The sequence below is a fragment of the Bufo bufo genome, chromosome 5, assembly GCF_905171765.1.
Source record: "Bufo bufo chromosome 5, aBufBuf1.1, whole genome shotgun sequence".
Classification (NCBI taxonomy): Eukaryota; Metazoa; Chordata; class Amphibia; order Anura; family Bufonidae; genus Bufo; species Bufo bufo.
Genome location: NC_053393.1, coordinates 371774038 through 371797733, shown reverse-complemented (window position 1 = coordinate 371797733; position 23696 = coordinate 371774038). Strand labels below are relative to the sequence as shown.

At 49.8% G+C, this 23696-nt stretch overlaps 1 protein-coding gene across 1 annotated transcript in view; it reads left to right on the top strand.

Annotated features, from left to right (window-relative positions):
• Positions 1 to 5098: 5098 nt before the first annotated feature.
• Positions 5099 to 23696, top strand: part of RPP40 (ribonuclease P/MRP subunit p40) — a 254762-nt gene continuing 236164 nt past the window's right edge. The window contains exons 1-3 of the mRNA XM_040432763.1: positions 5099 to 5626; positions 22215 to 22359; positions 22641 to 22709. Of these exons, the coding sequence (XP_040288697.1) occupies positions 5510 to 5626; positions 22215 to 22359; positions 22641 to 22709 (331 nt within the window). The 5' untranslated portion in view covers positions 5099 to 5509. The remainder of the gene's footprint in view (positions 5627 to 22214; positions 22360 to 22640; positions 22710 to 23696) is intronic.

Sequence of the window (23696 nt, the reverse complement as noted above, 5' to 3'; positions counted from 1 at the left end):
AGACAAGTCTGGAAATGCCGCGGGCCATGGTAGCACTTTAGGTCAAGCAGGCTGCTCACTTTAGCAAAAGCAGTATGTGGCTTGACATTGTTGAAAAACAGCTCCTGATCCCTCCCTGCTTCTTGCTTGTGGGCCAATGAGAAGGCTGCAATGTCTTTGTCTGAGCTTAGCAACATCCCTAGCAACCAATAGAAAAGTTGCCTACCCCTTACTATATAAGAACCTCCCCAGCAGCCATTTTCTACAGTTTTTTTCAGTTCTGAGAGAGACAGCAGTGACATTGCTGTGCTCTGTTCTTTGCTGTGTCATTACATTAGATAGTGTGACATAGCAAGGGGTTTTGTTTGGGAAGGCAGGTATTTTCCTCCTAACATGGGCAGCTGGGCTGATTTCCAGCCAGGTGAGATCAAATACCAGACCGGAGTTTAAGTGCCGGTTCGGGTTTTGGCAGCACCTGGCTGTCCTTTAAATAGGCAGCTGGGCTCAGAATCTGAGTCTCTGTCTTGGGATCTGAAGCATGGTGCTGTGCTGGAAGGTTCAGAGCCTCATGAGGTCTGTATGCTGGGGAAAAGGCCCCTAAAGCCTGCTGTGGACTGCCGGGGATAAAACGGCTAGCAAGGTGACGTGTGTGTTCTATGGACTTTTCATTGTGTGAATTAACACCAAGACTGTTATGAGTTGTTTTTCTTTTGCCTTTTGTGTGAATAAACACTGACATTTTGATTTACGAACTTGTTTTGCCTTTGTACTGCGTCCGCTTACCCTTTCTACCAGAGCAAATCCTCACAATAGTTAGTTAGCTTATACTGTATATATAATACAGATAGTTAATGGGAGATAGTCAGTGTAGGTTAGATATTGATATAGTGTAGCTGATAGGTTCCAGTGCAGGGTGTTAGGTAGTGTGATAGGTTCTGCTGTCCATACATACATGCTACAGACATAGTGCTGTGATGTCACAAGTTCACAACAATACTTAGTGCACCAATCAGTAATATGTAGTCAGACCTGCTAAAATGTGAAGTTGCACATATTGCACCAAAATATGCGCATCATTAATTGCCGATTTGCGCAATCGCAAATATATTGGAGCACTCTATCTCCATATAAAGCTATTGTAATGTTCTGCCGTGCCAACCATTTTCTCCAGTCTCAGGAAACTTCTAGCAGCTTGAAAAATGTAGCAAAAGTGACCCACGCCTATTACATTGCCGATTTTCGTAATTGGTGAATATTCGTGCAAACATTCACGAAATATTGCAAATTCGAATATTGCCCCTGCCGCTCATCACTACTTATTATGTGCCTAATAAGTGGCGTACATGTGCGCAGTATTATAGGGCAGGCAATGGGCCTACTTGCCTTTCTCTAAAACGAATCACAAAAAATTTGGGTTCGTTAGAATCCAAACTTTTTGGGAAATTCAGGACGAATTCCAGGCTGGAAGAATAGACCCGCTCATCTTTCCCATACACCATGATAGCCTTTGAGAATGGTGGTGTGAAGTCAATGGAACACCTGTATCTTAACCCAATGTCATGCAAACGTCTTCTGATGGTTTGTGTAGACACTCTTTGGTGCCCTAGGCTTGGGATGTGACGTCCAATTTCACTTGCAGTGCAGAATAAATCACCACGCTCCATTCTTCTAAACAGGCGATCTGTCCATGCAGAAGTTCTCCTCTGTACACCTCGCTGTCCTTCCAGTGTATTGCTGCTCTCCCAACCACAGTTGAACAGTGCTTATATCTTGGCCGAGTTGTGTAGAGTGATAAACCAAGGTCTCTGACAAGTGATGATAACTGGCATGTCGTTGGACAGGAGACATCGCACAGTCATCTCACATGACTTGATGATTTTTGAGGTCTCAAGTGGCTAAAAATCCTTGCTTCCGCAGCGCTTTACAGACATTAGTAACCAACTGTCCCCAATGGGGCTCACAATCTAAGGTCCCTATCAGTATGTCTATGGAGTGTGGGAGGAAACCAGAGTACTCGGAGGAAACCCACGCAAACACGGAGAGAACATACAAACTCCATGCGGATTGGAACCTAGGACCCCAGCGCTGCAAGGCACCAGTGCTAACCACTGAGCCAAACACTGCCCCCATAAGGGATTTCTGTATAATGTAAAATAATGTAGAAAGAATCTTTTAAAAAAAAAGAACACAAAAAAGTGTTTTCCCTATCACATTATGCTTAATCTTACATTTGAAACACTAATGACCAGACTGAAACTACAACACTTTTATTTTCCCAGTAGTGAAAGCATGCCTTTCCCCACTTCCTCAGTGGTCATAGAAAGCCCATCTTCTCATTCATCACAGCAGGGTCAGCCTTCTACCTCAACAGGTGGTAACAGTAAGAGCATCGTCAAACTGCCAGTTTTCATATTTTCAAGCAAATTCTGCCCTGAAATCCATAGGAAAATTGTGTAAATTTTGCCTTCCATTGCTCCTCAACGGAAATCTGTACTGCCATTCATAAGACATAAAGATTTTAAAACTGTGTCAAGAAAGGGACATGTTTCTCTGGGCATGGTGTCCGTATGGGTGGGAGTGAGGGTCTAAGAGGTGAACAGATGCACACACATCTGGCCACATTTCAATGAGAAATTGCAAGAATTATTTATCTAGGTGTATACCTGTCCTGGTCAAATACTTAAAGGGAATGTTTTACAGATTTTTTTCATATAGCAACACATATCTTTTTTTTCTATTCTGGTTTTATTTTCTGATTGCAAATATTTTTATTCTATTTTGGAACATGGTTATGGGGGTGGCCATCTTGCCTGAGCCGTTCTTAACAGCATTTAAAAAGCATTTAGAGAATTGCTTTACAGCAACCACACGGGCCATAGACACAATGGTCAGGAGCGGACCTCATTTACTTCTACGGGAGAGTTTTCTAGATGTGATCGGTGACCTGTGCAGAGGTCAGGAGACAGCTGATAAGCTGTGACATCACCTATTATGAATGGTGGATCCTGTGTTATCTGTGTATATAGGTAATGTGTCATTGAAATCCTGCCTACAATGATAAGCAAATAACTGCAGTAAAGTGATCTGTACAGTGAGAAAACTGCAGGATTGTATGTGTTTGTTTGTTTTTAATACAGATATTGACTTGGAAAATTAAAAATGACATCATCAAAAATTCTTTAAAAATATGTTTAACATAAAAATGTGATTTAAACAATGAATAATTTTCTGATGACACATGTCCTTTAACTATACCTCCCAACCGTCCCCGATTTCAGTGGCTGTCCAGTGGTCCCAGAACGGCTGAGGTATGTCCTGCTCTCAGCTGTCTCTGGACCCATAGGACGCAGAGACAGCTGATTGTAATGGTGAAGCAGGGCACCGTCCACAATCCGCTTTACCATTCAGCTCGGCTGCCATTCCCCTACTTTCTACTAACCTAGTCATCAGGAAGGGTGGTGGCTGTGGAGCTCTGAGGAGGACTCGATATGTTTCAGCGCTTCAATCTGCAGTTGTACTCAATTGCTGAAGGAACTGTGATGACATCAGTTAGCAGAGCTCAGCAGCTGAAGGACCTTCGATGAAGTCACTGCCATGTGAACAGTGGATAAGAAGGCGGAACTTAATAGTGAAGAGAAGGACCTGCGATTGAGTCAAGGCTGATGCTGTGAGCCTGGGATATGCTGGGAGTCAGGGCTAACACTAGGACCTGCCATACCCGGGCAAGTTCTAGGGCCCACTGCCACTGGTATAGCTACAGGGGTGGTAGTGGTCGCAGTTGCGACTGGGCCCCTAAGCCAGGAGGGCCCACAGGTGACTGTGCGGCAAGGGAGGAGATGAGGGAGTACGACTGCAGGGGAGAATGCCGGATCGGGAGAGTGGCGGCGGAGCAGGAGAGGCAAGTTAATTTATTTTTAAAGTCTGATCTGAGGTATGATACTTGGGGGGGTCTGACATGGAGGTCTATAATCTGAGGCCTGTTATGGGGGCTCTGTCTCATCCGGAGTCCTGATCTGAGGTCTCACATGGAGGTTTAAAGGGGGTCTGATATAGGGGGTGGGTCTGACATGGAGTCCTGATCTTAAGTCTGATATAGGGGTCTCACATGGAGGTCTAAAAGGGGTCTGATCTGAGGTCTGATATGGGGGCCCCGTCTCATCCAGAGTCCTGATCTGAGGTCTCACATGGAGGTTTAAAGGGGGTCTGATATGGGGGGTGGGTCTGACATGGAGTCCTGATCTTAAGTCTGATATGGGGGGGTCTAACATGAAGGTCTGATGGGGGGGTCTGCTCTGAGGATCTGTTATGTGGGTCTGAGCATCTGATATGTACTGATGCACATTATAGGGGTATTATTTTGTGTTGGCTCACATAATAAGGGGGTATTTTTTGTACTGGCGCACATGCTCTGTCAAAGGCCCACGTGAAACAGGAGCCAGCCCTGCTGGAAATTGTAGCTCTCTTATATGGCCATAACTACTGTGAGGTGGCAGATATCTGGCCATAACTAATGAGAGGGGGCATATATCTGTCCATAACTACTGTGAGGGGGCATATATCTGGCCTAACTACTGTGAGGGGGCAGATATCTGTGCATAACTAATGTGAAGGTGCACATATCTGGCCATAAAAACTTTGAGGGGGAACATATCTGGCCATAACTACTGTGAGACGGCATATATCTAGCATAACTACTGTGAGTGGGCACATATCTGGCATAATTACTGTGAGCGGACACATCTGGCATAACTACTGCAAGGGGGCACATATCTGGCCATAAGTACTGTGAGGGGGCATATATCTGGGCATAATTACTGTGAGGGTGCACATATATGGCTATAAGTACTTTGAGGGGGAACATATCTAGCCATAACTACTGTGAGGCGGTATATATATGGCATAACTACTGTGAGGGGGCACATATCTGGCATAACTCCTGTGAAGGGTGTACATACCTGGGCATAAACTACTGTGAAAGTGCACATATCTGGCCATAACTACAGTACTATGAAAGAGGCACAATGCCAGCATAACTACTCTGTGCTGGCACTGAAGTGGAATAATTACTATGTGGGGGCATCAAGGGGACCGGGTGTGTATAGATAATTGTTGGGCGGAGTTAGAGGCGTGGCCTAGTATGAAAAAATTGCGGCACATATTGTCCCTCTGTATTTTTTTAGAGTTGGGAGGTCTGCCTTTAACATGTGGACTGTTGAGGGCACAGCACAGTTTTGTGTTCTGTGTGCTGAGTTTGTGTCAGACTGAACTGCACTCAGCTTCTAGGACATTGTTTGGGACTACTGGACCAGAGTTGTCCTACCGTGTACTTCAGAGACACGACGCTGCAAGCTTGAGCCCTGGCATATAAACAGTGCACCATGAACTCTCCACCAGCAGATGGCAGTGTGGTACACACCGGGCAGGAAATGTCGTGCGCTTCCGCCCCTTCCTCGTATGTTTAGTTTATGAGGGAATGGGTTTTAATAACATATCTAGAAGACAGTCCTAATAATTATCTGAGGGAGCGAACATGTTCCCCGCACTGCAGGCATGTCCTCGGCATCTGCTGGTGTGTGAGAAGTCCAGCTTCCTGCAAGAGAAGTCCCGGCACAGCACGCACGTGGAGACGCATTACTACAACTGCAGCGTGAGTACTTCGTGTACGTGTGACAGACGTCCGTATGTACTAAGCGGCCATGAGTGTCCCTGTGCGGTCCTATTTATTGCTGCATGTAGGATACATCGCTGATGTCACACTAACCCTAAATGTGACGTCAGTGACGGGGGGCTCTGTGTCCTATAGGGACAGTATAGCCAGGCTACAACCACCTCATGTGAAGAATGTCTATCAATAAAAGAGGCATTGCTCCCCATGAGCAGCCAATCACAGCCCATGTTTTGTTTTGTCAATACAGTTTAGAAAATGAAAACTGAAGTACCATTGGTTGTCTTGATCAGCATGGGAGGAGCCAAATATTTGTGTACTGGGAATCTGAAGGAACACAAACTGGAAAGTGATTACTGAGGGGTATGGCATGGCGGCGATCAGCCTGTGTCACTGCTGAGGTGTTATGGAAGCCTAGGTTGCTTTGATAGTGGCCTTCAGCTCCTATACATGGTTGGGTCTGGTGTCTCTTATCTTCCTCTTGACAATACCCAATAGATTCTCTATGGGGTTCAGCAGAGGTCGTAATAACGCCTGTACAAGCGTTTATGATGCTTGTTCAGGCGATTTTTACTCCCTAGAAAGAAAAAGTCTAAGGTTCCATTCACACGTCTGTGAATGTGTCCGCACCCGTTCCGCAATTCTGCGGAAAGGGTGCGGATCCATTCATTCTCTATGGGGCAGGAATGAACATGTTCTATTCTTGACAAGAATAGGCAGTTCTGTGGGGGTGCCGGCCGGGTGTATTGCGGATCCGCAATACACTACAGACGTGTGAATGAACCCTAAGCCGTTCCAATACGCCTTTAGACTTTACCAATACGCTGTGAACGGCACAGGCAGCGCAGCGATGCTGCCTGTGCATGAAATAATCAATAACAAAGCCCTTTATAGCAATGAGCTTTGTTATTGGTTGGGTATTGGTGCGCCGGAGCGATACAGGTCGGGTCAGGCCGGGGAAGCCGGCGGGAGCTGGAGGGAGGAGGGGCCGGCTCCCGGGGGTGGCTGTAGTAAGAGCAGGGCGTGCTGCCCAAGGACCCTGGTAAACGTGACAGGGCTGCTGGAGAGCTAAGGAGCCGCGGACTCATGTGACTGGTCTGAGGGAAGAGCTGCCCCCGGCCGTGTTGTGGCAGTGAAAAGCCAGGCCTGTCAGCCTTCAAGTAAGTGATTTTTTTTTTTTTTTTTCCCCTCCCCGAATAAAGGTTCCGTCCAGTCTCCCAGTTCTCTGCTCCTCCTGTTACCCCACTAGTGACCCTGCTCCCCCTCTTTTTGTCACCCCACTGGTGACCCTGCCCCCCCCCCCTCCTCCTGTCACCCCACTAGTGACCCTGCTCCCCCCCCTCCTCCTGTCACCCCACTGGTGACCCTGCTCCCCCCCCCTCCTCCTGTCACCCCACTGGTGACCGTGCTCCTCCTGTCACCCCACTGGTGACCGTGCTCCTCCTGTCACCCCACTGGTGACCGTGCTCCTCCTGTCACCCCACTGGTGACCGTGCTCCTCCTGTCACCCCACTGGTGACCGTGCTCCTCCTGTCACCCCACTGGTGACCCTGCTCCCCCCCTCCTCCTGTCACCCCACTAGTGACCCTGCTCCCCCCCTCCTCCTGTCACCCCACTGGTGACCCTGCTCCCCCCCCCTCCTCCTGTCACCCCACTGGTGACCGTGCTCCTCCTGTCACCCCACTGGTGACCCTGCTCCCCCCCTCCTCCTGTCACCCCACTGGTGACCCTGCTCCCCCCCCTCCTCCTGTCACTCCACTAGTGACCCTGCTCCCCCCCTCCTCCTGTCACTCCACTAGTGACCCTGCTCCCCCCCTCCTCCTGTCACCCCACTGGTGACCCTGCTCCCCCCCCCCTCCTCCTGTCACCCCACTGGTGACCCTGCTCCCCCCCCCCCTCCTCCTGTCACCCCACTGGTGACCGTGCTCCTCCTGTCACCCCACTGGTGACCCTGCTCCCCCCCCCCTCCTCCTGTCACCCCACTGGTGACCGTGCTCCTCCTTTCATCCCACTGGTGACCCTGCTCCCCCCCTTCCCTCCTCCTGTCACCCCACAGGAAAGAAGCTGAACAGACTCTGCCGACTATGATGGGATCTGTTCGGGGCCCTGTCTTTCTACCAGACAAAAAAGTTCTGCATATGAGGCTTTTTTCTCTGGTCTTTCAACAGAATCTGCAACAAAGGCTCCAAACGCAGCCTCCAATGCAGATGTGAGCGAGTGCAGGCCTATGTATTATGTATTTTAATTACCATAACTTTCGCACTCCTCTTCGGGTAAAAATACCCCTAAAAAATGGTCAGAGGAGTATTTTTACTCTTGAAAAAACGTAGTGCGACCTCTGGGGTTCAGGTCAGGTGAGTTTGGCTACTTTCACACTGGCGTTTTGGCTTTCTCCGTTTGTGAGATCCGTCATGTTTTCTCACAAGCGGTCCAAAACAGATCAGTTTTGCCCTAATGCATTCTGAATGGAAAAGGATCTGCTCAGAATGCATCAGTTTGCCTCCGTTCAGTCTCCATTCCGCTTTTGGAGGCGGACACCAAAACGCTGCTTGCAGCGTTTTGGTGTCCGTCTGACGAAACTGAGCCAAATGTCCTGGCACACAATGTAAGTCACTGGGGACGGATCCGTTTTCACTGACACAATATGGCACAATAGAAAACGGATCCGTCCTCCATTGACTTTCAATGGTGTTCAAGACGGATCCATCTTGGCTATGTTAAAGATAATACAAACGGATCTGTTCTGAACGGATGCAGACGGTTGTATTATCTGAACGGATCCGTCTGTGCAGATCCATGATGGATCCGCACCAAACGCAAGTGTGAAAGTAGCTTTTGCTGGCCAAGCACAATGATACAGTGGTTATTAAACCAGGTATTGGTACTTTTGACAGTGTGGGCAGGTGCCAAGTCCAACTGGAATATAAAATCAGCATCTCCATAAAGCTTGCCAGCAGATGGAAGCATGAAGTGCTCTAAAATTTCATAGTAGATGGCTGCGCTGACTTTGGGCTTCATATAACAGAGTGGACCAACACCAGCAGGTGGCATGGCTCCCCAAACCATCACGAACTGTGGAAACCTCACACTGGACCTCAAGACACTTGGATTGTGTGCCTCTCCACTCTTCCACTAGACTCTGGGACCTTGATTTACAAATGAAATTACTTTCATCCAGTCCCTTTTCTCCTTAGCCCAGGTGAGACGCTCTAGGAGTGGCTTGAGAAGGATTTCTACAATTGTCCTGGATACGAAGCACTGTCTCCAGCCACAGTTCACTCCTTGTGAATCTCCCCCAAATTCTACCACTCTTTTTTTTCCTTCTACTCAACTTTCCATTAAAGGGGTTCTCTGGGAATTAAGAAAATGAAAATACTTATATATTACTTTATCTATAATAATAAAAGCCCTCTGTGTCCGTGCATGTGTGCCGATGTTGCATGCGCTGCGCGCCGGCCAATAGAATCACAGCGCACCACACAGCTGCCCGGACCTCCCACATCAGCGTGCCGCAGACCAATCGGCACACGTCGCCACCATCCAGTCCCCCTGCTCCCTCCTGTCACCTGCACGTTACACGTATACTCAGAGTTGTCCAGCAGCCTCACGGTGCACACACAGAGGAGATCCAGACTGCGGTTGCTTCCGCTCATTAGGCAACTTAACATCATCCCAAAACCAGGTACACAACGTGTACACACCCGTTCCGGGTCACAGTGTGCTTGCTGGGCTGTGCTGCAGACACAGCCCACCTCTACAATCTAGCTGACCAATCAAAAAAGCTGAAAATGTGATTGATGGCTAAGGAGCCAATAGGAGAACCGAACCGGGAGAGAAAGAAGCACTCTCCGCTAATTGGTGTAAGAGGCGGTAAGGGGACATGGTTTTGAATCCCTATCATCGCAAAGGGGTTACCTGGAGCAGAGACCACTTTAGCCTGGACACGACAGGAGGTGGAGGTGGCATGAGCACAGGCACCAGAGGGAGGAAGGGCATCTGGAACAGGGGCACTACAGTGGGGAGGCAACTGAAGGAGGGGCACTGAGGGGGCATCTGGAACTAAAGGGGAGGCACTTGGAGCAGGGGTACTCAGGGAGAGGGGCGTCCTGGATGCAGGGAGAGTAAGGACTCTGGGGAACACCTGCAGCAGAAAGGGGGAAGCTGGAGCAGACAGCAGAGCATATGGAGCAGGGGCAACTGATGGTGGTTACCTGGAGCAGGGGCAACTGGTGGCGGTTACCTGGAGCAGGGGCAACTGATGGGAGTTACCTGGAGCAGGGGCAACTGATGGGAGTTACCTGGAGCAGGGGCAACTGATGGGAGTTACCTGGAGCAGGGGCAACTGATGGGAGTTACCTGGAGCAGGGGCAACTGATGGGAGTTACCTGGAGCAGGGGCAACTGATGGGAGTTACCTGGAGCAGGGGCAACTCATGGGGGTTACCTGGAGCAGGGGCAACTGATGGGGGTTACCTGGAGCAGGGGCAACTGATGGGGGTTACCTGGAGCAGGGGCAACTGATGGGGGTTACCTGGAGCAGGGGCAACTGATGGGGGTTACCTGGAGCAGGGGCAACTGATGGGGGTTACCTGGAGCAGGGGCAACTGATGGGGGTTACCTGGAGCAGGGGCAGGATCACTAATGGATGGACACTAGAGCAGGAGTATTACTACTAGAGGCAAATACCAAGCCTGCAGCAGCCCCCTGCACTAAGCACCTGATGCCGCTGCCTCTACACAGAACATCCTCCTCCGAACTCCCCTCAGAGCTGAGCCCTGGGAAGCGAGTCCTCTGTCGGGCGGCCTCATGCAGAAGTGCCCAGGCTCTGGAAGAGGAGGGAGCAGCGTGCAGGTCGCAGAGACTGCGGGATCTGGTGATGGTGCCGCTTGAGTGGCATCGGAGGCATGCACTGCGGCCTGTCAGGTAACGGGAGCTCCGGCACTCCATGCGGACACCTGGTGCAGGGTACAGCTGTGTAATGAGCGGTGCAAGCGGCGTGTGGAGCACCGTGTGCTGATTGGTCGCCTCGCATGCGCAGTTTAATTATCAGCACACGGACACTGATCACGCACACAGGGCTTTTATTATTATACATTGTGTTTCAGGGAATCAATGGTACAAGCTATCTCTTATGATAAAAGCCCTGTGTGTGTACTCAGGGCTGCGTGTCTGTGCGTGTGTGCCGATAATTGAACTGCACATGCGCGGCGAGCCAACCAATCATCACATGACGCCCCACACCTGCGCAGCGCGCAATCACCGCCGCCGCTCACCAGTTATGGTGTGCTCGCCATGTCGGAGCGCTGCCATTACTGTCCGTTCATCACAGAGCCGCACAGTCCCAGCACTTTCTGCTATAGACAGCAGCCACTTCCAACAGTTTCAGCCATCAGTCAGTGCCAGCCGTCTCTGCCACCAATCACACTGGCAGCAGTCTCTGGCACCAATCACACTGGCACCAGTCACCCTGGCAGCCATCCCTGCCACCAGTCAGTGCCAGCCGTCTCTGCCACCGGTTAGTACCAGCTGTCTCAGACTGTTCCTACTAATGTTTATGCACTATTGTTCTAGCGCCTGTTATTGTAACGGGCTTAAAGCGAACCTTTCACCAGGATTCACTTAATAAACTATTACCAGTACCTTATAGATTATCCTCATTGTGTTTCAATGCATTCTTGTCCCGCTTTCCTGGGATGTATATTCATGAAAAAAACGACTTATAAAGTCCTCGTCTCCATCTCCTGCAGTCACGCTAGAAGTCAAGGGGGTAGCCCTTCCCTCACTCCGGGCTGTAACTCCCCTGCCCTAACCCCTCCTCTAAGTAGTGTAACTGACACCCGGCTCAGTCGCCGGGACCGCGCTTGTACTGGCGGCGCATGCGCCGTCGGTCTCAGTAGCAGCGCGCCTGAAGAACAGAAGACAGGCAGGCATCGGGGACATGCGCCGCCAGTACAGGCGCGGTCCCGGCAACTGAGCCGGGTGTCAGTTACACTACTTAGAGGAGGGGTTAGGGCAGGGGAGTTACAGCCCTGAGTGAGGGAAGGGCTACCCCCTTGACTCCTAGCGTGACTGCAGGAGCTGGAGACGAGGACTTTATAAGTCGTTTTTTTCATGAATATACATCCAGGAAAGCGGGACAAGAATGCATTGAAACACAATGAGGATAATCTATAAGGTACTGGTAATAGTTTATTAAGTGAAATCCTGGTGAAAAGTTAGCTTTAATATCTAGTTATAAATATATTCCCAAATACCTTTGGGAAGGCTTGTTTAGCCTCTTGAGCAATCATTAGTATAAATAAAATGGCCGCCGTCCTATTAGTACACACAAAACCTGTCCTAATCACACAGGAGGACAAGTTACCTCACAACGCTAAGCTAAAGAGCTGCCTCATCCTCCTCTCTGCTTTGCTCGTCAGGGATTATGATCCTGAATACAGCTGATAAGATCTTCAGCTGAGTTTCTGTAGGAATAGAGTTCATGAGGAGACATGAAGTACAAAGATGAGGTGGGGGTTGGATAATGAGCAGAAACTCCATTATGCAGTCTCCATTACCACAGCCTGTCCTGTCCCTCCTCTCTGTGCTTCACATCTACTCCTGAACTTCATTCATACAGACATTCATCAGACATAGATCATATTAAACTGTCTTCATTATCATAATTCCTGACAAGCAGAGCAGAGAGGAAGATGAGGTAGTTCTTTAGCTCACTGCTCTGAAGTAAGTTGTCCTGTGTGATTAGGACAGGTTTTGTCTTTAGGACAGTGGCCATTTTATTTCTCCTAATGATTACTCTCCAGACAAAATGAGCCATTATAAATAATGAAAGGTATTTGGGAATATATTTATAATAAAGTAATATTTAGGTACCATATTTTTCGCCCTATAAGACGCACTTTTTTTCACCCCGAAATGGGAGGAGGAAAGTTAGTGCGTCTTATGGGGTGAATATAGGGAAAAAACATGTCCGGCATTACAGTAGTGTACCTTCTGCGCTGCGATGATCAAAGGGCCGGCCGCGCTGCAGGTGATTGCCGAAGTAGCCGGACGCGCTGTGATGCAGGGGCTGGTCGCCTCTGCCGGCTCTCTGTGGAAGGGACCGGCCGGCCTCAGCAAGTGCTGGGTGGTAAAGACGGGCCGGCCTGAAGCACTGTTATGGAGGAGGGAAGGGGGAGGAAAGTTGAGGAGCGCAGGAGCAGGCAGACGAGGGGCGGAGCAGACTTCCCTGTCACACATTCCTGCTCCGCCTCTCAGTCGTCACACTGCTTGCTCCTGACTACGTGCTCCTGGCTAAGTGCAGAGCTGTGCCCTGACAGAAAGATTCTCTAAAGTAACCCTAATGACCCCACTGCTAATAAAGTGACCCCCTTATTAATATTAAAATATTGATCTGTTATTTTCTAAAAAATTTGAACACACCTTTTGTTCAAATATATATTTTTTTCTTCCTATTTTCACCCTCTAAAACCTAGGTGTGTCTTATGGGCAGGTGCGTGCGTCTTATAGGGAGAAAAATACGGTATTTGCATTTTCTTCATTCCCGGAGAACCCCTTTAATATTCTTGGATACAGCACTCTGTGAACAGCCAGCTTCTTTAGCAGTGACCTTTTGTTGCTTACTCTCCTTGTGGAGGGTGTCAGAGTATCTTCTGGACAACTGTCAAGTCAATCTTCCGCCGTGATTGTGTAGCCTACTGAACCAGACTGAGGATACTGTTGCAGGTGTTTTGGGTTGATTAGTAGCTGGTTAGAGTGTGACACCATGAGTCTACAATATTGAACTTTTTCACAATATTCAAATTTTGTGAGATACCAACTTTTGGGTTTTCATTAGCTGTAAGCCATAATCATCAACATTAAAGGGTTTCTGTCACCATAAATACCTATATTAAACTGGCTGACATTAGCAATGTGCTAATGTCAGCTGAACCTAACTAGCCTATTCCTAGTTTTATCCATGCCCCCGTTACTTCATAAATGTAACTTTTATAATATGCAAATTAGCCTCTAGGAGCAGGGGGGGCATTGCTCCTGCTCCTAGAGGCTCTGTTCTCCCACCTCTATCACCTCCCTCCAAGTCCTGATTGACAGGGCCAGGCAGCCCTGAGAGCGTGGTAAATCTCACGCCTGCGCCGTGCCATTTAGTATTTGGTGCAGGCATAGTGAAGGAAGGACGCTCACTGGCGGCCGACTTCCTTACTGCGCCTGCGCTGAATACTGAACGGCATGGCGCAGGTGTGAGATTTACCATGCACTCAGGGCCGGCAGGAGGATGCGAATGCTGCCTCGCCCTGTCAATCAAGACTTGGAGGGAAGTGATAGAGGTGGGAGAACGGAGCCTCTAGGAGCAGGAGCAATGCCCCTCCCCCTCCTGCGCCTAGTGACTAATTTGCATATTATAAAAGTTACATTTATGGAGTAACGGGGCATGGATAAAACTAGGAATAGGCTAGTTAGGTTCAGCTGACAGCCAGTTTAATTTAGGTATTTCTGGTGACAGAAACTCTTTATAAGAAGTAAATGCTTGAAATAGATCACTCTGTGTGTAATGAATCTATATAATATGAGTGTTACTTTTTTAATTGAATTATTGAAGTAAATTAACTTTTTGATGATATTCTAATTTATTGATATGCACTAGTATATAGGAACGTATGTAACCCTGTAATGTCATTTTCTCGTGCAGGGCATTGGGGGACACAGCACCATGGGTATATGCCCAACTGCCACTAGGAGGCTGACACTAGAAACAAAAAAAGTGTTGGCTCCTCCCAGGTGGGCTATACCCCTCTGCCAGAGCCGAGAAAGATCAGTCTTGTTCTAGTGTCCATAGGAGGCAGACATGACCTGCTATCTTTTTTTTCGCAGGTAATCCTGCAATTATTATTATTATTTTTTTTTTTAATTTTAATTATTATTTTTATTTTTTGCAGGTTCCGGCCTGCGGCAGGGGTGGCTCCATCGTGTTCCACTTTAGTTGCCCCCCTGCGGGCGCGTACGCTGTACCTGGCAGCCACCCAGTCCCCACCTGAAACTGCTTCCGCAGTGGAATTCCGGCGGACCCACGATTCCCGTGTTGAGTCCGCCGAGGGGGTGGTCATTGCCGCGCCTGAAGACGTCGGATCAGGTAAGTAGGGATCCGGATCCATGCTGGGACCCTGTAGTCCTCCCCCCCCCCCCGCATGGTGCTCAGTCCTGTCTTGTGCTTCCTGCACCTTTCCTACCTTCTGGGGGTCAGTTGGAGCCATAGTCCTGCAGAGGCCCATGTTTCTCTTTTTCTGGGTCTGGCCCTTTAAGCGGTCCCTGACATTGGCTCCGTCCCGCATCAAAAACTGCTTCCCCCCTTATGGGGCTCTTTTGCGGCGTCCCTCCTGCTCAATTTCCCCAGCGCTGTGTCCCTCCCGCTCCGCGGCTGCTTCCAGACACTACAGCGACACTTAAATTTAGGCCCCGGCTTTTTCGGCGACTAGGCCGCAGGTCACGTGGCGCGGAGCTTCCCTCCGCCCACTCCTAGCTTCCCGGGCTTCTCTCCTTCCTCCCTCCGCTCTGTGGTTGGAGCTTGGCTTTCTTCCAACCCGGTATAGCGCAGGCTTTTGAAGGGGGCGTTCTTTCTGCCGGCTCCTTCCTGACAGTGCCTTCCGTCGCCATCTTGCTGCTCACACTGCTTTCGTCTTGCAAGCAGTTTTCTCTGTCTGGGACACAGCACCATAGGTTCAGGTAGGCAGCCTTTGCTGGCTGTTTTTTTCTCTCCTTGCAGGCTCCATCCTAAGCCCTCATGTCTTCCTCTGGTAGGGACCCCGCTCCCCCTGCGGCGATTTCTACACATTATGCATGTTCCCTGTGTAATAGGAAGTTTCCATGCGGCCAGTCTAATCCCCTCTGCGCGCAGTGCCTCAACCCCAGGCCCGCCCAAGCCGCTCCCGCGGTCCCCTCTATGTCGGTCCTTCCGGAATGGGCTGCTACCCTGTCCCAAGCCATAGGGAACCTTGCCAGCCTCTCCCAATCCCTGGCACAGTCTCTGGACCGTCTGCCTGCCCAGATTGCGGCCGCCTCTAGCAGGGACCCCCTGCTGGGGACGTCCGTTCACGCTCTGGCACGCGATCCCGCAAGCGACCTCGTACGGTCTCGGCCGGGTCCCACTCTTCCTCAGCTACCCCGGATCATTCCCCGGATAGGTCTGAGTCGGGAGAGATTTCTTCTTCTGCCGCTTCCGCCGCTCCTGGGGGCTCCTCCGCTTCTGATTCTGAATCAGAGCGGTGCTCGGCGATGTCTGCAGCCATCCAGGATCTCATTAAGGCCGTCCGGGACGCGCTTCATATACAGGACGATCCTTCTTCCTCCTCCCAGGAGTCTGTGTCCTTCCGCCGTTCTAGACTGTCCACTGTAGTTTTCCCGAATCACGAGGATCTTGACGCACTTCTGGCTAAGGAATGGCGTCACCCTGATATGCGCCTTCACCTTACCAAGGCCTCGGATGTCCCTTATCCTTTTTCTGAGGACTCTGGACGCTTCCTCCTCAAGTTGCTCGCCTGGCGAAAGCTACTACCCTTCCTCTGGCTGACGCGGCTTCCTTGTCGGATCCCGCTGACAAACGGGTCGACTCCTTGGCCAAGTCCGTGTTCGCGGCAGCGGGTGCCGACATCCGTCCTGCATTTGCCGCCTCCTGGGTGGCTAAGGCCTGCGCTATCTGGGCAAAACTGCTTGTCCGAGCCTTACCTCCAGACTCGGTCCACGGGGATCTGGCAGTTCTTGCTTCTCAAATTTACCAGGCATCCAAGTTTCTTTGCGATGCCTCTATGGAATCGGCCCGCCGCTCCGGCCGTGCGGCCGCTAATTCTGTGGCCATTCGCCACACCATCTGACTTCGCTCTTGGGCAGCGGATTCCGCCTCCAAGAAGGCTCTGATTTCCCTCCCCTTCCTCGGTGGAAAGCTTTTTGGGAAGCGTTTGGAGGAGCTCATCTCTGAGGCCACTGGTGGTAAGAGCTCTCTTCTTCCCTAGAATCAGCCTCGCCGCCGTCGTTTCCCTGGGTCGTCCTCTCGCACACAGTCCTTTCGGGGCCCCCCCTGCCCGATCTGACAAGAAGGCCTCCAGGCCTTCCTTTAAGGCCAAGCCCTCCTGTCATGCCAAGCCCAAACCTGCTCGCCCCCAGTCCACTAAGCCTCCTTCCGCATGACTCAGCCTCGGTCAAGCTGGGAGGGCGCCTGCTCGCCTTTCAGAAGGTCTGTCAAGCAAGTGTGGAAGACGCTTGGGTTCTGGAGGTGGTCTCCTCCGGATACAAGATCGAATTTTCTGATCTTCCGCCAGGTTGGTTCTTCCTGACATCGACCCCCAGGTCTCCCGCCGGGGCAGAAGATTTTTTTCAGGCCATTCGTTCCCTTCGCTCTCTAGGGGTCATCGTTCCGGTTCCGGAGTCAGAACGCTTTCAGGGTTTCTATTCGAATCTGTTCACGGTTCCCAAGAAGAACGGTTCCCTCCGTCCTATACTGGACCTGAAGGCGCTGAATCACTTCGTCCGGGTCCGTCATTTTCACATGGAATCCCTCCGGTCGGTGATCGCCTCCTTGGAGTCGGATGAGTTCCTGTCGTCCATGGACATTCAGGACGCCTATCTGCACGTCCCCATTGCCCTCTCCCATCAAAAGTTCCTTCGCTTCGCGGTAGGTTCTCTTCATTTTCAATTTGTAGCCCTGCCCTTCGGCCTGGCCTCCGCTCCGAGGGTCTTCACCAAAGTGTTAGCACCTCTCGTGGCCCTTTTCCGTGCCAGGGGGGTCCCCCTGGTACCTTACCTGGACGACCTTCTGATTCGGGCCCCGTCATTGGAGGACAACCTGTCCAGCCTGCGCATCACCCTCTCAGCTCTTGCCCAGTTCGGGTGGCTCATCAACCACTCCAAGTCCTCCCTCGTCCCATGCCGGAGGATGCCCTTTCTGGGCATGATCTTTGACACTCTCCTCGGGCGGGTGTTCCTTCCCCCAGAGAAAATTGCCTCTCTTCAGGCGGGGGTGACTCTTCTCCGCGGCTCGTCCTCTCTGACCATCAGGACGTGTATGCGCGTCCTGGGGAGGATGGTGGCCTCATTCGAAGCCATTCCCAATTCCACTCCTGGGACCTTCAGTTGTTCATCCTATCCAGGTGGGACAAGTCCCCGGCAGGCCTCAATCGCCGGACTCGACTCCCTCCCCAGCTTCGCCAGGACCTCTCCTGGTGGCTGCTTCCTTGGACGGTGTCCCTGGGCCGGTCCTTTCTTCCTCACAGTTGGCGGGTGATCACGACGGACGCCAGCCTCTCGGGTTGGGGGGTGGTTTTCGAGTCTCTCACTGTCCAGGGTCTTTGGTTTGCTCAGGAGTCCTCCCTGCAGATCAATGTTCTCGAACTCAGGGCAATTTTCCTGGCACTATCTCACTGGACCCCACGTCTCCGCGGTCTCCCGATCCGGGTTCAGACGGACAATTCCACCGCCGTGCCTTATCTGAACCACCAAGGGGGCACCAGGAGTGTGATGGCCCTGCAGGAAGCCTCCCATATCCTGCGGTTGGCGGAGAAGCACGTTCCCGTCCTCTCCACCGTACACATTCCCGGGGTCGACAATTGGGTGGCAGACTTCCTCAGTCGTCAGATCGTCGACCCGGGCGAATGGTCTCTCCACCCAGAAGTGTTCCTCCAACTTTGTCACCGATGGCGAACTCTGGACGTGGATCTCTTCGCGTCTCGCCTCAACCACAGACTCCCGCGCTATGTCGCGCGGTCCTGGGACCCTCAAGCTCTCGCGGTCGACACCCTAGTTCTGCTTTGGTCTCAGTTCGACCTTCTGTACCTGTTCCCCCCCCCCCCCCCCCCCCCCCATTCCTCTCCTGCCCCGAGTGCTCAAGCGTCTCAAGGCAGCCCGTGTTCCGGCGATCCTGGTGGCTCCAGATTGGCCCCGCAGAGCGTGGTACGCAGATCTGGTGTTTCTGCTCGCCGACGTTCCGTGGCGACTTCCCCTGCACCACGATCTCCTTTCGCAGGGCCCTCTGTTCCACCCGAATTTACCTCAGCTTTGTTTGATGGCGTGGCTGTTGAGACAGCGGTCCTGAAGTCCCGTGGCCTCTCGGAATCTGTCATTCGGACGATGCTTCACGCTCACAAACCCCAGTCAGCCCGTATTTACTACCGGACCTGGAGAGCGTATTTTGCCTGGTGCGAGTCTGGGCGTTTCCGCCCTCTCAGTTTCTCCGTCCCTAACATTCTGGCCTTCCTTCAGGCCGGTTTTGAGAAAGGTCTTCGCCTGGCTTCTCTCAGGGGGCAGATTTCGGCCCTCTCGGTCCTCTTCCAGCGTCCTGTGGCCTCGCGGGCTCAGGTTAGGACTTTTCTACAGGGTGTCGCTCGCCGATCCCCTCACTTTCATTTTCCGGTGGAGCCATGGGACCAGAATCTCGTCCTCGACGCCCTTCAGTCTTCACCCTTCGAGCCCTTGGCAGAGATCTCTCTGTCGTTTGTCTCGTTTAAGGTGGCTGTCACCTCCATCCGCCGGGTCTCTTAACTGGCGGCGCTTTCTTGCCGTTCGCTTTTCCTGGTGTTCCATCAGGACAAAATGGTGTTGCGTCCCGTTCCCTCTTTTCTACCAAAGGTGGTCTCCTCATTTCATATTAATGAGGAGATCGTCCTTCCTTCCTTCTGCCCTTATCCTTCTCACTCTAGAGAGAAATCCCTCCATTGCCTTTATGTTGTTCAGGCTCTCCGCCTGTATCTTCGCCTCACGGAACCCTTCCGTCGTTCGGACTCTCTTTTCGTGTTCCCGGCGGGCCCTCGTAAGGGTTTGCCTGCCTCCAAGGCCACAATCTCTTGCTGGGTTCGGTCGGCCGTCAAGGAGGCCTATATCGCGAAGGGCCGTGCTCCCCCTGACCACTCATTCGACTAGGGCAGTTGGGGCTTCCTGGGCGGTGCGTCATCAGGCATCTGCTTCCCAGGTCTGCCGGGCCGCCACCTGGGCGTCAGTTCACACTTTCTCTAAGTTTTACCATATTCATTCCCTGGCTTCTGCTGACGCCAGCCTGGGGCGCAAGGTTCTACAAGCAGCTGTGCTTTAGATTGGCGGCATGGCGTTTTTCTTCCCTCCCTCAGGGACTGCTTTTGGACGTCCCATGGTGCTGTGTCCCCCAATGCCATGCACGAGAAAAATGGATTTTTTGTACTCACCGTAAAATCCTTTTCTCGTAGTAGGCATTGGGGGACACAGATCCCACCCTTTTTGAGTTTCTTCTTGTTTGTGGTCCCAGTGTCTGGTGGTCGTCGGGTTTCCCAGTTGAAGACTTGTTGGCTTTCAGTTTTCTTTTTGGTTCAGGTGTGACGTTCCTACTGCTTTTGTACCGACTGATCTCTCTCGGCTCTGGCAGAGGGGTATAGCCCACCTGGGAGGAGCCAACACTTTTTTTGTTTCTAGTGTCAGCCTCCTAGTGGCAGCTGGGCATATACCCATGGTGCTGTGTCCCCCAATGCCTACTACGAGAAAAGGATTTTATGGTGAGTACAAAAAATCCATTTTTCTCTGTGGAGCAGTATGCAAAGATTGCATTGTTTGAAAAAATGTCATGCCAGAATGCCTTTAGAAATTCAATACACAGGCAGGGCAAAAAAAAGACACTGGTCCAAATTTATCAGTCCTAAAGATGGAGTGAATGTAGGTGGACTGTCTAGAAGACCTTTACCAGATTTATCACAGGGGCTCAGACTGGATGATAAGCATATATTTTTTTTGCAGTGATGCTTTTTGACAGCATGCTTTGCGTTTTTTTTTTTTTTTTGTTTGTTTTTTCCCTTCATTTTCTGGAATTTTTGTCCGATAGACATACATTGGCTCTGATTTCCTAATGTGTCTGTGTCAAAAATCTATCTGAGAAGTGGTGCAAAATGGCGGAATTTGAGGCATTTAGTGTTTCTATAATTTTTAAGTCATGATCGACAACGGGATGGGGCTTTGCAGAAAGGGGTCTGAGAGCTTAGGGACAGGGCATAAGTGCTGCCATTTTAAGCTAAAAATTGCATCAAAATTCAGGTGTGAAACTTTGCCTCAAAGTAAGCTAACCAATAGTTGGTATAGAGTCAGTGAAAAGTGTCTATCCCTGCTCCAGCTTTGTGCTTCGTTTAATAATTCCAGTAGACTGGAGCATTTATTTTTTTTTTTGGCCTAAAAATTGCACAGAAAAAAAAAACTGGAGAAAAAAAATGCTAAATGTTTTAAAAAAGCGACAAAAAGGCAATCTGTGACCCAACCATTTTGGGGTTTACTAAGACTCCACTATTGATGACCTATCCTTAAAGGAAAACTGTCTTTTTTTTTTTTTTTGTTTGTTTTGTTTTGTTTTGTTTTTTATCCATTTTAGCATATGTTACTGCTGCAGCAGAACTATGCATAAAGCAATCTTTAGTTTCTTCACATACCACTGTTTTCCTTGAGTTTTCCCCTTAGTTACGGCTGTCTTGAATCCTACAATATGAGGATCTTCTCAAGATGACTCCTCTGCCAGTTCTCTGAGGCCAAAACTGCTTTCCCTCACTTCCCATACACACTTGCTGTAGCCAGCAGCTTCCTGCCAGCCAATTAGATTGGATTACTGAAAGACACGCCTCCTTACTCTAAAGCCTAATACAGGCATGCAGTGTGAAGGACCGCCCCTCTGTCTTCTGTTTACATTAAAGAGGACCTTTCATTACAATAAAAAATCTAAACTAAGCATACAGACATGGAGAGCGGCGCCCAGGAATCTCCCTGCACTTACTGTTATACCTGGGCGCTGCTCCGTTCTCCCGGTATAGGCTCCGGTATCTTCAGATTTTTGGCTCAACTGGGAGGAGCCTGCCGGCGTCTCCTTCTCCCATGCTGTAGCGCTGACCAATCGCAGCGTTCAGCTCATAGCCTGAGAGAAAAAAACTAATTTCTTAACTCATCGCGTTCTCTTGAAACAAAAGCCATTGAAAAGCCATTTAACGTGTTTGCTTAATGCATTTAGTTTAGATAACACGTCTCATAAAGACGTATCAAAGGTTGTGATTGGTTGCAATCTGAGTGCGGAGACCTCTGCCGATTGCTAGGAGCAGAAGAGAGATGCACTTGCATATTGCATGCTCTTTTCTCACTGCAAGATACGGGCTCAGTAGAAAGTCTATGGGTCTGTCTCCTGCAGCAAGGAAAGAGAGTGTGATATGTGAGCACGTCTCTCTCCCTGTTATAGCAATCGGTAGGGGTTTCAGCACTCAGACCCTGACCATTCGAAAGTTTTCGAAAGTCCAGTGACTAAATGTGGAGATATCTGCTCTGCTTCTATATGATACTTTTGTCAGTACCTTGGACAAGGGATCTTGGAGTGGAGAGGTGGGACGTAAATACCCCATCATCTGTATGAGCAAGTAATTGCTATTTTTATAAGTTCTATAAAGAAAATGTAAGTTCTATATGGGGATAAACTGTACTTTTATTGTTTTGTATGATTTTGGTGTGACGTTGATGCCAACTCTCTAAAGGAATAGACCAGCACATCTAGACCCACAGTAACCTTAACATCAATGTTATTTGTCATATCATTAATACAGGTATCTGTTTTGTTACCCGAATGCGGTCTTCTCCCATTAAAAATAAAGCACATCATTGATGGTCTGGGAAGCTATTATTTGGTGAAGAACCTGCCCCTGCATGAATTTCTAACACAGGAATTTAACGACACATACATAAAGAAAGGTAAGGAACCCTAAATCATATTTATTTTACTATTTCATTATGTTATGCTTATGTATTTATTTTCAATGGGATTTCCAGCAAAAGTTTTAGTGACTTTTTGAAAGTGTCATAAGATGTTGGCCTGTGCTTGGTTGCTGAGATCTGCACAGGTCGTCTTGAGAATAGGACACGTAGTTTCCGCTGCTGGTGGCAAACGAGCATTGCAATGAATGGGAGTTATGGAAAGTGGTTGCTGACAGCTTTAATAACCTGTTTATGCTTTTTATGTATTTTGTTTCTAGGTTTGTTTTATGCACTTTCATATAACACAAGAATTGACCAAGATAACGTTGCTGCTGTGCTTCCGTCAGGTATCTCTTTATTTCCTCACACTTTTGTATTCAGTGGTAGATGAAAGGAAACTTTAAAAGTTGTGTGGCTGTACTTAACTGTACTAAAATGCTAGACAGATTCAGGCATAGATGATCGTATTAGCCTCTGTGTTCTTCCAGGTCTATCAACCTGTTTGAGCAATCATTTTAGATGTATGACATAGAGATATGGCCTACTAATAATAGTACACATAAAGTGACAGTGCGCCTTAATCCTGACACAATTTGATAACGTTCCGCTGGTAATGCAAGAAAATTGGGTATTCTCTAACCCGCTCACATGTTCTGAAAAAAATCTGTGAGGAATAATGAATTCTCAGCAGATTTTAAAATCCACAGCATGGTCACGGATTAAAGGGGTTTTCCAGTTAGATTAAGTTATCCCCCATGAACAGGACAGGGAATAACTATTAGATCAGTGGGGGTCCTACTGCTGGGACCCCCACTAATCACAAGAATTGGGGGCTAGTATCTTGTGCAGCTTCCCTGAAAGGAGCAGCCGGTCGGACATGTGTGCGGCTGCTCTAATAATTTCTGTGGGAATTCCGGAGCTAGCCGAGTGCTGTTCTCAGCTGTCTCCGGAATTCACATAGAAACGAATAGAGAACCCACACGCGTGTGCGACCGGCTGTCCTGTTCATTTCAGGGGGGCTGCAGGGGGTATGGGGCCCCTGTTCTCATGATTGGTGGGGATCCCAGCAGTAGGACCCCCACCGATCTAATAGTTGTCCCCTATCCTGTGGATATGGATATCCCTTTAAACTCTATTGGATTATAAGAGAGGGCTAATCCACATGCAGATCTGAATTCTGTTTTAGACAGTTGTACTTCTGTCTAAATGGCCCATTGATTTCAGTGGGGTCCATCTGGCCATCAAAACAGGCAAAAATAAGACCTGTCCTATTTTTGAACAGATGATATTCACAGCCCATTATAAAAACCAGTATGTAAATACCCCCGTAGACT